The sequence below is a fragment of the Bos taurus genome, chromosome 6, assembly GCF_002263795.3.
Source record: "Bos taurus isolate L1 Dominette 01449 registration number 42190680 breed Hereford chromosome 6, ARS-UCD2.0, whole genome shotgun sequence".
In the NCBI taxonomy this organism is placed as follows: domain Eukaryota; kingdom Metazoa; phylum Chordata; class Mammalia; order Artiodactyla; family Bovidae; genus Bos; species Bos taurus.
Genome location: NC_037333.1, coordinates 26,270,027 through 26,284,766, shown reverse-complemented (window position 1 = coordinate 26,284,766; position 14,740 = coordinate 26,270,027). Strand labels below are relative to the sequence as shown.

The window sequence follows — 14,740 nt, the reverse complement described above, 5'->3', positions numbered from 1 at the left end:
TACTTTTATCTAAAACACCACTCTTTGAGTGATTACACATGTTTCACAAGAGGAATGGATGGTTATAAGCCTATTGGCATAGATTATCAGATTAGCTTCCATTAACCCTGAAAAGAAAATCATTCTTAATTAGAAACTGAAACAGATAGTTAGCCTTGCCAGTGTGGAGAAGTAAGATAAAATATAGGTGTTTGTTCTTCATGCAGTACTACAGTGGAGGTGAGGTTTGGGGTGAGAAAACAGATTTATATGCGGTAATGCAATGAAAGGGAGGGAGCATGGACTTTGAGATCAAACAGCCTTGGTTCAAATTCCAGCTCTACCTTTTATTGGTCATGTGACCTTAGTCAAATTAATTAAAATATCTTGTTTCTCTACTTCCTTATCTGTAAAATATCTAATTCATGTGATTAGTATTAGAGGTTAGTGTTGAAAGTGAAGTCACTCAGTCGTATCCGACTCTTTGTGACCCCATGGACTGTAGCCTACCAGGCTCCTCCCTCCATGGGATTCTCCAGGCAAGAGTACTGGAGTGGGGTGCCATTTCCTTCTCTAGGGAATCTTCTTGACCCAGGGATCGAACCCGGGTCTCCCACATTCCAGGCAGACGCTTTAACCTCTGAGCCTAGGGATTATATAATAATGTTAGTGTTACATGAGACTTTTTGAGAATATCCCAAGATTCTCAAGAGCATCAGACTAATTTGAATTACTTCCCAGTTTTGCCTTAGGCCAGCATAGGTAGGAGCAATGGAATGTTTTCAGAGTTGGAGGATTTTTCTAGTAAGTTTGTAAGAATGTGTACATGTGTGTGGGTGGGGTGGAGCATGGAGATAATTTTAGGTAGTAGAACTGAATGACTCCATCAGAACTGAGCACCATAAGAAAAATATTCCTTAAATTTGAAAGAGAGGTCATGTTTTCTTCATTTGACATATCTATTATAATTCACAATTTTTAAAAAGAATGAATTTGAGAGTCAGGGAATGAATTTGAGAGTCAGAGAACTGTCCCAAAAGGCAAAATTAACTGCCGCAGAGGTAGTTAGAGGTAGACTAGGACTCAGCATTCTTGTTTCTTGAACTCTCTTTGCCTCTTTGGTAACATAACCATCAGATCTCAGTGTTCTCAAGCCACCTATTCATTTTACTTTGGTGCAACTTTCTCATTATTATGAAACATGGAAGATGAAATGAAAACTCAGTAAGGAGACTGTAAGCTGAGATGTCAGTTTTCTGAACTGATATCTCACTAACAACCTTTTAAGGACTGAATTAAATTTTAAGTTTACAGGAAGAAAAGGAAACACATGTTATCCATACTTATCAAATGGTCTAAAAACATAAAAATGTACCAAATTCCTGCATGTCATAATAAGAATTCTAGTTGCATAGCAAACTTCTAACCCCTTTTTTAATGCAACGGAATGGTAAAGGCAACTGAAAGTAAAATAAACCCAATATTATTTCAAGAATAACTGAACCTATATCCTAATGAAAAGTAGCTCTATTAAATATTCATAAATAAAATATTATAGTAACACAGAGATTCTGTCTTTTAAATTCATAAGATTCAGAGAAGTAGAGCCAAAAAAATTATTTTAGAGACAATGAAATTGCTTCAAATAAAATTTTATAATATAGCATTTTTAATCTGTTGAGGTCACCCAAAATAGAAGGTATTTTCCCTCAGCATTTTTATCTACATAGTGCAGTGGGGGTTTGAGTCAGGGAGGCTTAAATTTGACTTCTGCTTATTTTATTTATTAGTTGTGAATTCTAAGTTAAATTATTTAACCTCTCTCAATATGTTTCATCATTTGCAAAACTGGGATATTAATAATCCTTACCCCTGGTACTGTTGTAGTATTTAAAATAAACAATCCTAAACAAATCTAATGTTTAGTTTAAACCTTTCCCACCAAACCTATACCACTTCCTTAGTATTTCTCAAGAGTGTCCTTCACTCTCTGTCCCTACTGCTTCTATGTTAGTTCAGCTCACATCTGGAATGTTGCAATAGGCTCCCACCTTCTAGTCTAGACCTCATTCTTAGACATTTTCCACTTTGCAGCTGCTCAAATATATATTTAACTATGCCATTTTCAAACTTCACACCCTCCTTACTGCCCTCAGGATAATGCCCTCAGGATTATACCCTCAGCCATCAAGGCACTACAAGATCTGATCCCTCTTTCTTGTCCACTTTTATTCCATGACCTTCTCCCTTTCCCCACGTGTGCATATCTCGCTCTAGCCATGAACTGCTTACAGGTTCCTCAAAGATCCAAATTCTTGTCTCCTTGCCCATGTACATAAAATAAAGCCTTTTGATTCCTTGACCTGTTTCTCCTTCAGGTCTCTGCTTGATGGCATCTTTTCCAGGAAGCTCTCCACAATAGGGTTAAACATCCTACCTACTTCCTTCCACACTCCCCCTTCCTGTTACTTACAGCTCTGGACTCTACTTGTCTGTCTCTACCACTGTACTCCTGGAGGGCCGAAACTCTTATTCGCTGCTGTGTACCTAACTCCTAGACAGATTGTCACATACTCTTATTAAGTACTGCTTTCTTTAATCTACTACTTCTTCTCTGGCCCCTATATTGTTATCACTACCTTCCATTAATCAGAAACTTTCAGTGGCTCTTATTTCTTACCTTACCAAGTTCAAATTCCTTCACTTGGCTATTTTAGGCCCTCACAATCTGTCCCTCTTACTACAATTTCAATCTTATTTCTCAGTATGCCCCAACATGATCTTTTTTATGGTCTAATGAATATGACATATGTGTGACCTAGCTCATACTGTTTCTCTCTCAGGATAGATTCCTTTCTTCCAATAATATCTTCAAATATCCATTCACATCCTTATGGAGCAAGCTTTGACTTCTTTGACTAGATTTCTTTATATGTTGATACTCAGACTTAGGCAATTTTCTAATAGGAAGAAACTTCAAAAAATTGACTGTTTCTACTCTTGTTTTGCATGCTGCATACTTATACCTATCTCTGAGAGCACCTAGCAGAGTGCTGAGCTCAGAAGAGATGCTCAAAAACTACTAGACTGGTTGTAAAGCATTTAGTCTCATCTAAGATATATATATATTTGGAGAAGGCAATGGGCTTCCCAGGTAGCTCAGTGGTAAAGAACCCCCCTGCCTAATGCAGGAGACATAACAGATGCAGGTTTGATCCCTGAGTCCAGAAGATCCCCTGGAGGAGGAAATGGCAACCCATTCCAGTATTCTTGCCTGGAGAATCCTATGGACAGAGGAGCCTGGCGGGAGTCCATAGGGTTGCAAAGAGTCGGACACAACTGAAGCAACTGAGCAGGCAGGCACATATATATATTATATATTATATAAATATAATTTATATTATATATATTTATATAAATATAACATTATATATAAATACATATATGTATACACAAACACACATACAATATACATAACAATATTATATAAGTTAATATATATAAATTATATTTATATAAATATATAAATACACATATATGTTTATATATATACACACATACAATCTAGGCTTATGACTGTTTATAATAGGTAGACATTGATAATTTGAAGTGACAGACTATGAAAAAAGAAAATTCATCAAATGTAGAAAATGGTCTTGGACTGTAGAGAGATGTAGAAAATGGTCTTGGTCTGCAAGGAGATGTAGAAAATGGCCTTGGACTGCAAGGAGATCAAGCCAGTCAATCCTAAAGGAAATCAGTCCTGAATATTCATTGGAAGGACTGATGCTGAAGCTGAAACTCCAATACTTTGGTCACCTGATGCAAAGAACTGACTCATTGGAAAAGACCCTGATGCTGGGAAAGATTGAAGGTGGGAGGAGAAGGGGATGACAGAGGATGAGACGGTTGCATGGCATCACCAGTTCGATGGACATGAGTTTGAGCAAGCTCCAGGAGTTGGTAATGGATAGGGAAGCCTGGCATGCTGCAGTCCATGGGGTCACAAAGAGTCAGTCGGACACAACTGAGCGACAGAACTGAACTGAGAAAATGGTTAATAGATTAAGTACATGAGAGAAGAGGGGGAATAGGGTTACAGTAAGGTAGGGATAGACATTTCAGTTGCTCAACCTGGACTAGCCTAACCTCATTGCGGTCATTTAAAACTAGAGTTTAGGCAGAAGACTGTTCACTGCCAAATCATTTTATTTTTTATCACTGCACAGTTTAGTTAACTACTCCAGTGAGATTCCCTTAAATGTTATTTAGAACCTCATGGTGAAGAAGCAGCGATCAGTTCCCTATTATTTTTTTAAAGAACATTCTCTTTTCCTACTTCTTGCTCTGTCCCTCCCAGTACATTTCCTTTACAGAATTTAAATCAACTTCTAACCTCTTGAAGTTTACATGCATCAATAAGGTAAGTTTTGTTATAAACCCTGTCAAAATACAGTGCTCTGACCCTTTGTAATAAACATTTTTTTTGATACTTCTTCTCACCTGCCCCCATCCCAATAATAATTAGCCACCCAAATAAATCTGTGGCACTTCACGAATATATAGATATTTCTAGATAGAATTTCTTCCTTTATTTGTAGCAGGCATAATCAAATCCTGAGCATTGCTTTACCTGAAACGTGAGAACTAGTAGATTTATTCTGGAAAACTATTTTGAGATCAGAATAATATATATGGGATCAATGCCTGGAAGCTTCATCAAAGCGATTTTTCTATATATATATATAAGTTTTTTGAGAGCAGGGACCATAGTTTATTTTTTATCCCTAATGCCTATTATAGTGCCTGATACATAGTAGGCATTCAGTGTCTCTATTAACTGAATGAGTGAATGAATTAGTACAAAAACTAGTCCCTACTGTTTAGAAGATTCATACTTTAAGAAAGAAGTAACACAGATAGCAGCTGTCATCATCATCATCATCAATATTTATTGAATAACTTATTTTACTTGGTCAAGTGCTGGAGTTTATAAAAAGAATCATAATACTATTCTCACTCAACTTTAAGACAAAAGCTCTGAAAGCATGAGAAGACTTTCATTTATAAAACAGATTTTTATTGAGCACTTTCTAATATGCTAGCATTATTCTGGCACTGAGGATATAATGGCAAATAAGACAGACAAAAATCCCTGTGTTTGAGGAGCTTAAATATATTATTTTAGTGGTAAGTGCATAGGAAAAAATACGGAAGTGGAGCTAGTGTTGAAAGTTTAGATGAAATGGCTAGGGAAGGCCTCATGTAGATAACATTTGAATAAAATGATAAAGTGAAGACATGAGAAAAACGTTACTTTCATATGAGAAGAGAAGACAAGGAAGGGGAGGGGAGCTTGTGTGTGTGAAAGAGGTAGGTGTTATGGCAGCCCGCATCTGCATGTAGCAGTCAGTATTGGGTCTCACGGGGGCTCCCCCTGTGGCTCAGCAGTAAAGAACCTGCCTGCAATGCACAAGATTTGCAGGAGATGCAGGTTCAATCCCTGGGCTGGGAAGACCCCCTGGAGAAACAAATGGCAACTTGCTCCAGTATTCTTGACTTGAAAAATTCCGTGGAGAGAGGAGTCTGGTGTGCTACTGTCCATGGAGTCGCAAAGAGTCAGACATGACTCAACAACAGTAGCAGCAGATGTTACACGGCAATGCCCTGGAGCTCAGTGTACGCAATACGCAGGGACAGCCCTGTGGCTTTAACTGGTGGGCTGCTGAGGGGATGGTTTGTGGATTCAAGCAGAACAAAGGAGGCACTTAAACTAGTGTCAGGTGGGTGATCACAAAACCGCTTCAGCTGCTTTTGCTAGTTTCAATCTATGCATCCAAACGAAAGATAGAAGATGCTCTCAGAAATTACTGTAATATATAACTGCAAATGGAAGTAGCATGGGAGAGCAAAGCAAGTGAACTTGAAAATCTGGAAGAGATTAATGTAGGTTAAAGAAAGAGGGACAAAAAATGAGGAGCAGCAACACAAAGGCCCCAGAGTGGTCTTCTGGAAAGGTCCCAAATGAAAGTGGAACATGGTAGGGTGTGTGTATGTATGTAGCTTGCATTGGTGTGTTATGGATTGAATCATGTTCTCTGCAAATTTATATGTTGAAGTCCTATCCCCTCAGTATATCAGAATGTGACCTTATTTGGAAATAGTATCACTGAAGGTATAATTAAAGATGAGGTCAGATTAGAATAGTTGGGCCTGTAATTGAAAATGACTGGAGTGCTCATAAAAAAGAAAAATTTCAAGAGACATGGATGTGAAGGAGGGAGATGCATGAGCACAAGCCAAGAAACTACCAGAGGCTAGGGGAGGTCTGGAAGAAATCTTTCCCTAGTGCCTTCACAGTGAGCATGGCCCTGCTCACACTTTGATTTCAGACTTCTGGCCCCTAAAACTGTACGAAAATACATTCCTGTTGTTCTAAGCCAAGCAGCTTGTGGTACTTAGGAAACTAATTCAAGCCTGTAAGACTATTTTGAAGTAACCAGCAAGAGCATTTTTGTGTCACAGAAAGGGAAGTAGCGTACAAGCAGCGAAGTGCCTGACCATCTCGGGCATCAGAAAAGTCTGTGTTTCTGTTTTTTTGGCCAAAGCAGGCAGTTTTTATACCTTTCAGAGAAAGACTTCTTTCTGAGAAAACAGGGACTCAGACTTGGGATAGCAAGGGTTCTCGGCCTTGAATTACCTATCCTGGCGATAAGGATGCCATCGATACCTATTCCTGGTTGCTGTTCACTCTCTAAGCTGTGTTCCACTCTTTGCGACCCTACGGACAGCCACACTCCAGGCTACCCTGTCCTTCACTATCTCCTTGAGTTTGCTCAAATTCATGTTAATTGAGTCCGTGATGCTATCTAACCACCTCATCCTCTGCTGCCCTCTTCTTTTGCCTTCAGTCTTTCCCAGCATCAGGGTCTTTTCCAATGAGTCGACTCTTCACATTAGGTGGCCAGGTATTGGAGCTTCAGCTTCAGCATCAATGTCCTTCTAACAAACATTGGAGCTTCAGCTTCAGCATCAATGTCCTTCTAACAAACATTCAGGATGGATTTCCTTTAGGATTGACTGGTCCTTCTGATATACAGAGGACATCTCATATGGGAAATTTATTTCGTGCTTTCAGGGGAACCAATGATCACAGTGGTCTTTTTGCACTGGATGTTTCTCAACCATGATTTCAAATAATAAATACGCCATAGTAACATATTTAAAGGGAAGCCTGCCCTGCACCCCATCAATAGTGCTTAGAACAGTGCCTGACACCTGGGAAGCACTCAGTAAATGTTACCCGCTTTTGTTATTCAATAATATTGCCTTTACTTATTTGAAGTCCTTTAAGGGCTCAATAAGTAACAGCTTTTGTTAGTGTTTCTTCGCATCGACAGCTGAAGGAGCATTACAACCGAGAGAAATGAAACTAATTTTACATACTCCCCTCACCCGGAATTAGGGCTGAGAGGCAGAGGTGACTAAGCCTGAAAAAAAAAAAAAAAAAAGCAGCAGCCAGAAAAGTCTAAAAATTTTGACTTCTGTAGTTACATTGTATTTTCTTGTTTTACCAAACCTCTTTCTTTTTACTCACCATGTTTCATTTTTGTTTTAGAATATTTGACCTCTGCTCAACAAGTTACAAGGGCTTCCCTGGTGACTCAGTGGTAAAGAATCCACCACCCCAGGAGATGGGGGTTCTATTCTTGGGTCTGGAAGATCCCCTAGATAAGGAAATGGCAACCTACTCCAGTATTCTTGTCTGGGAAAACGCATGGACAGAGGAGCCTGGCGCCCTACAGTCCCTGGTATTGCAGAGTCGGACACAACTTAGAGACTTAACAAGTTACAAGACCTATTCTGACTTGTGTGGTATCAGTTATACAAATAGAAACTGAGCTGATTTAAAAGGGGCCACGTGCGAAGAGGGGGCTTTTTCTCAACACTGAATATAAAGAGTAAAAGTTGAAAAAGCAAAGAAATTTCCATTTAGCTATTCGTCATCTCCCTCTCACAGGTTGTGCTGCTGACTGCGCCCTTTCCCCTGCACGACTGCAGTTGCTGCTGCCTCGGGACAGCGACCAGGTTCCTCACCCCAACCATCCAAGTGGGGCCAAGGAACGACCAGAGCGGCGAAATAGGTTTCCCCCCGCCTCCTCTCCCAGGGCAGAGGAGCGAAGACCAGCGTCCGCCCCGCGCGCATGCCCAGTTGGGAGGGCGCCCTCACTAGGGAGCGCGAGGCTCAGGTTCTCCCCGCTGTTGGGGAGGTGTGGGGAGCAAGCGGTGGCCTCGCGGACCCAGGAAACTCCGACCGATGTACCCTGAGGGGCCGCAGGCAACTCTGCGGACTTTTTAATTTTCCACTTTGGCAACCTTGTGCCTGCCGCGTTCAAAGGGAGCCGGGCATATCCCGGCAGGGTGGCGCCCCACGGCCAGGGCACCCTAGTTCTACGTAGCTTTTCAGGTGTCCTCCTGAACGGAAGGCCGCACTCCTCTGGAAGGAGAACAACACTTTCTGAAGAAATCCCGGGACGGTCACTCCTCTCGTTTGCCGAACCTTTTTTTTTTTTTTTTAATGGCCACAGACAAGACAGTCCTAATGCTGAGGGCCCTCCCAGCGGCCGCCTCCTTGCTCTGTGCCCAGCGGGCCCATAGGCTGCTCTGAAAACGGGCGTTCTCAGGTATCTGTCTCCAGAGTCGCTGGCCTCATGGCCAGTACGTCCATTCCGCCTTCATTTCAGAAGGTCCGCTTTGCTTCCCGACCACCCTCCCGGGTCTAAGAAGGCCCAGCGTCTCCTTCTTCGGGAAATTCCCGCCGGTGCACCTGGACTGCCCCGAAATGAGCACGGGCCCGTTTTCCGGGTGTGGGTTGGCGGGGGCCATGGTAGAGAGCCAGGTGTAGTAGCTCGGGCTCAGCATCCCGGTGCCCAGCCTCTGAAGGCTCGCCCTCGGCCCCTCGGGCGGCCGCCATCAAGCTCCTCCGCCGCAGCTGCAGCCGGCCCGCAAACGCACACCCACCCGCACGCTCGGATTCACTGGCCCCAGGCGCGGGGGGGCGGGGGGGACGCACTGAGCATGCTCGGTGGGGAGGGCGGGGCGCTCTCGGACGGCGCGTCGGGGCGGGCGCTCCTCCGGCTGGGCTCAGCGCCTCCGCCGCCCGCCCGCCTGCTCGCTCGCTCGCTCGGAGCCGCGCCCGCCGCAGGCTGCGCCTGCCGCGCCCGCCCCGCCCTACCCCGCCCCGCCCCCCGCCGCTCGTCTCCGCCGCGGCCGCGCCGTCTGCAGCAGCAGCAGCGGCAGCTGCTCCTCCCTGGCGGCCGCCCCCCGCGGGTCCCTCCCTGGCTGCGGGAGAGACAGAGGTAGACGGAGGACACAGCGCCGCGCCGCCCGCACCGGAGACCTTCGCCTCGCCCTGCCGGCTCCTCACCCTCTGGGAGGAACATGGGTAAGTCATCCTTCCTCCCCCGTCATCGCCTGACATATTTCTCTTTCTCGGTGTGTTGCAGGGTGGGAAGCATTTCTCACGCAAAGTTGCCGGATTTCTCAAATCCACGGGTGTGAGGCAGTGGCTCTTCCTCCTGGGAGAGTCGGCGCACGCGGAACGCACGCCCGGTCCGCGAACTGGGAGGGTGCCGAGTGCGGGGTGGGGTCGGGCCGCGGGGCCGGACCGCCGCCCGGCTCTCGGGCACCTCGCTGCCTAGCCTCCCCTCCTCCATTCTTCCTGCCCGAGCTGGTGCTCTGGCACCACGGAGCCTGCCTCGCGGGCTCGCATCCGCTGCCCCTTCCCGGTTTCTTCGGTGGCCGCCCGTTTCTTTTCCCCGGCGGCTGCTGGACTGGAGGCTCGGGTCGGACCGCGAAAAAGACCACTTCACCCAACTTCCCTGCCAGGGCGACCTTTCCCCACTGTGCGGACTGCTCATCCCAAGGCGAGGAGGTGTGAGCATGTAGTCTTGGGGGGGGGGGGTAGATTTTACAACCTGCACGGGAATTATATTTGTTGGGGGAGAGCGGACAGTCTCATAGGTTGAAAGGATGACTTGTCAGAGGCCACGCGGAACGTGAGGAAGGATGGATAGAGCCCGCTAGATGTTGAATTAGTGTTGAGTGGCTACAATGTAGCAGTATTGCTGTGCTCAACCCATTTTCTTGGTTCTTTCGCCTGTCTACTGTAGTAGGAAACTGCACCCTGTAACATGTTACCGAACTTACATGTTAGTTATTCTTTCCCGGCTTCCCTTGTCGAAATCTAACATAATCTGATTTTATTTTTTTGTTAATGTCAAGAGTTTTGGATATTTAAAAGCAAGTATCTTTTATAAAAGTGCATGTAATTTATCCTATTTTTTTTCCCACAGTATGTTGCTTAATTTTGAAGTTCAGTAATTGCAAAAACGTCTCATAGATACTGTAATGTAATTAAAAGACCAAAGTTTTTTTTTTTTTTTTTAATGGTAGCAATTTGGGATACCATGGTTCTCCAAGTTCCCCAGTTTGTTTCCATTCCTGTCTATTAGAGTTTCCTCTTTTTAAAATGTGCTACATTGGCATATGTCAACTCGGACTTTTCCCACCCCTTCCCTGCAAGTTATTTTAAGCTTCAGATGAGTGTGGGCCTTTCATCTGTCAATACAGTTCTCAGCACGTCCAGAGTCAGGTCATGGCAACTCAGAATCTTCAAAGAAGTGTCTAAATCTAGAAATGGTGTGGATGGAGCTTGAAAAGCAAATGCTCCAGGCTCTGATTCAGACCTTTTGCTGTATATCAGTAAGAGGTCATTGTTACAAGAGGAGGTGGTATGAATGAAAAGTGAATCTAAGACCCAGAATTTTATTTTCACTTGTTCATTTTTTTTGTTTTTAATGTCCTATTGGTATGCTGAACAGATTTCTGTAAAAATTGGGTGGTCCATTTATATGTACCTAGACTTTCTCTAGGAGTAGAATATTAGTTCAGATTGTTGGAGACATAGTTTGTCTTCCCCTTGAACATAACAAAATTTTTCCTGTTAAGTATAGGCCACAAGGTTGGCCTATAAACCGCATTTCACCATGTTTCAAGCTGAGCTAATAAAAATCTGTTTAAAATTTTAACTTGCATGTTGAATCAGTACCATTTCAGTGGGAAAAAAAATTAAATTCTGTTGTAATACTACTGAAAAAATATTTTAAAAATAATCTTGAATATTATTACTTGATTTCAAAGAAAGTTAAATCCATTCCTCATTTGAAGCTTCTCAGGTATACTTTGACTATATTACTCTTTTCTCATATCATTCTGTTTGTACCTTGTTGGAAGCTTTTTAGCTCTTATATAATCAGCTTTATAATGGTGTTGTTTATGTGTGTGTGTTGTGCGTTTAGTCATGTGTTCCAGAAGATGAAAATTGTGTCTTATTAATTTTTGGGTCCTCCATAGTGCTTTCCACATAGTAGGTATTCAGTAAATCTTTGAATTAATTGTTGAACTGGAAACCCATCTATTATTGTGAACTTGTGAACCTGTAAGTATGGACTCTGAAGAATGTTTGAGTTGGTAGATGTTAGGGAGGTAACGGTCGGAGAAGGCAATGGCACCCCACTCCGGTACTCTTGACTGGAAAATCCCATGGACGGAGGACCCTGGTGGACTGCAGTCCATGGGGTCGCTAAGAGTCAGACACGACTGAGCGACTTCACTTTCACTTTTCACTTTTATGCACTGAAGAAGGAAATGGCAACCCACTCCAGTGTTCTTGCCTGGAGAATCCCAGGGATGGGGGAGCCTGGTGGGCTGCCGTCTATGGGGTCGCACAGAGTCAGACACGACTGAAGCAACTTAGCAGCAGCAGCAGCAGGGAGGTAACGGAGGTGTGAAGGAAGTGGAAACAGAAGTATAATTACACTATGATTGCTCTTCTCTCTTTCTAAAAAAAAAAAAAAAAAAAAAGTTGTCTTAAGAGGTATGGGTTTTGGAGCAGCCACAGGCAAGCTATTTCTTTTTACATTGCTGTCTTCAGTGGTATGTCGGTTTAGTTTGTGATCAGTAGGTACATACAATAATGTAAAACTGAAAGCTTGGGAAGCAATTTTATATTCTAAGCCAAGGAAGTTATTGTAACAATTCATACATACATAAGGGCTATACTGATTACTGATAAGGCAAAAAAAATCACTTGTTAATGTCTTTTCAAGAAACATATAGGTGGTTTAAAAAAAAAAAATTCTTGTGGCAGTGATTTTCTCCATAAGAAAGTGAAGGAAACTTCTTATGTGGTCTTATGGATCTTGGCTGTTATTTTATGTATATATTAAAATTCAATGTATACTTCATATTTGAATATCAACCATATGTAATATACTGTGGGAGGATAAAGATTAATAAAACATTCTTTAAGTTTCTTATACTCTTAAGGAATAATATGATACATACACAGATAACTGTAATAGACGTAAAGTATGAGTGATACAGAGGACCTTAATATATTTTATACTTTCCGATGGTGGAGAGAAGTTTTCAGAAAAATGATGCTATTTGAACCAGTATTTGGTTAAGCTTCTGAAAGGTAGAAATGGAGACTGTTAATTGGGATGGGGATGGAGGGAGAGAAGTGACGTAAATGAAGATACAGCAATAGGAACATTCAGACAGTTTCAGGATATGATTAAATAATCATGTTTGGCTACAGCAAAAGGTAAGGAAATAGTGGGTGACAGAGATGAAAAAGTAACAGGTAAGGAACAGATAATGGAAGGCCTCTAATGTCAAGCTGAAGTTGTTTTTGGACTTGAGGGACTGTTAAACATTTTATGCAGTTAAGTATTGGCTCACGTCTGTGGTTTAGGAAAATTAGTTAATTGAGTGCAGGATGGATTGGATGAGAAACTAGAGAATGGTTAAGAAGGTTGTTGCAGTTGGGTGAAAATACATATTAGCCTGAACCAAGCTATGGCAGTAGGAATAGAATACGGCACATAAAGAGTGTAGAGTTAAGGAAGTCATACATTGTTACATGGGAATACTGAGAAGGTGGGATCTATTAAATATATATTCAGTCCATTGGAAGAGGACACATGAATGGTCAGTTTTGCACCTGATGGACTATTTAGCTTTTCTACTTCTTGATGACAAGGATTCTCATACTAGGTTTTGAAATACATTTCTAACATTAGTGTATCACATGTGGAGTTGGCAGTAAAAATTTGTTGAATGACCAAAACTGGGTAAAAAATGTATAATGGTTATTTTAACTCTCAAGAAAGGATTTGAGCTAGATATCTGAAAATTACCCACCAATATCCTGAGATAATATTTGAAGTTAGGTAGGAGGATGAGAGCCAACAAAGAAAATGAAGAAAATATATTCAAGATAAGAGTCTTGAGGAGTGCTGCATCATTAGGAAAAAAGAATGAAATGATTTGACACTGAAAAAGACTGTAGTAGGTAGGAGGGAAAGACTAGAATTGGTTGATTTCAAGAATGGAAGGTCAATGACTGCTGCTTCGAAACAGTGAGCAATAACGACTGAGAAAAGGCTCCAGGTTCATGTGGTTTGGTTGGGGTATTACCTCTGGCTAAGTATTTTCTAAAAAGCATCTTTATGAGGAATGATAGATTTGGAGGTCACCTTATAAAGGCTAAGTGGATAATGAATAGAATAAGTAGAAGCAGAGTTCACTATGTATAGTAAGTAGTACGGTATTCCTTGCCCTGTTTTAACATCTATAAGTAAGCGTGTAAACATTTTTTAAATGTCTCACATTACATGGAATGACACATGCTAATTTTTGGCTAACCAAAGTTTGTAATCTCACCATAGTGCCTCACGTTTCTTTGACATTCTATGTTTTATGTCTCTGTGACTTAGTATAGTACCCTTTTTATTTTCGCAGTATCTGTCATGTAGAGTGAGTTTAGAAATGGTTTTGTATTTTACGTGACATTTTGCATCAAAGATACTCTACTGATGAATGGTTTATCACTTTTTATTTTCTGTTAGTCTTTGTGAATTGGGGATTTCTCTAGTTATATGTGTGCCTCTAATTATACTCTTAACTCATGGAGTTTTTTCTCTATGTATAAGCCTTATGGATAAGTCTTTTTTTTTTTTTTTTGGCTTGCATTTCTAAGTCCAGGAATAGGTTCATAGAAAAATAGTTAATATTGGTACTTTTACTTGTTCTTTACAAGTCAAGGTAGAGCAATAAAATATTTTTGTAAGCTGGCAATAACTAAAAATTTATTGTTTTAAAAGAGCGTATACATTGGTTCAGTAATTTTTCTTATGTTGGCTTTATGTCTGTTTTGTATATACACCCCCTTTTTTTTTTGTATATGGCTAGATTTACTATCCTTGGTAGAGTCATATTCTGAAATCAATAGTACTACTACTGAGAAAGCTGTAATAGCCTTAATTCACTTTGAGAACCATAGTTTTACTTTTCACAGCAGAATAGTCAAGCCTGTGCTGCTGCTGCTGCTAAGTTGCATCAGTTGTGTCCGACTCTGTGCGACCCCATAGACGGCAGCCCACCAGGCTCCCCCGTCCCTGGGATTCTCCAGGCAAGAACACTGGAGTGGGTTGCCATTTCCTTCTCCAATGCATGAAAGTGAAAAGTGAAAGTGAAGTTGCTCAGTCAAGTCTGACTCTTAGCGATCCCATGGACTACAGCCTACCAGGCTCCTCTGCCCATGGGATTTTCCAGGCAAGACTACTGGAGTGGGGTGCCATTGCCTTCTCCGAGTCAAGCCTCTAGGTACCTTTAAGGAAATACTGGTGCTCTC

The 14,740-nt window shown here is 42.0% G+C and overlaps 1 protein-coding gene across 7 annotated transcripts in view; it reads left to right on the top strand.

Annotated features, from left to right (window-relative positions):
• Window positions 1-9,163: 9,163 nt before the first annotated feature.
• Window positions 9,164-14,740, top strand: part of RAP1GDS1 (Rap1 GTPase-GDP dissociation stimulator 1) — a 150,686-nt gene continuing 145,109 nt past the window's right edge. For 5 of the 7 annotated variants that reach the window (XM_024993026.2, XM_024993025.2, XM_024993024.2 and 2 more), the window contains exon 1: window positions 9,233-9,424. In XM_024993026.2, coding sequence (XP_024848794.1) covers window positions 9,421-9,424 — 4 coding nt within the window. In that variant the 5' untranslated portion in view covers window positions 9,233-9,420. 7 annotated transcript variants of the gene reach the window in all.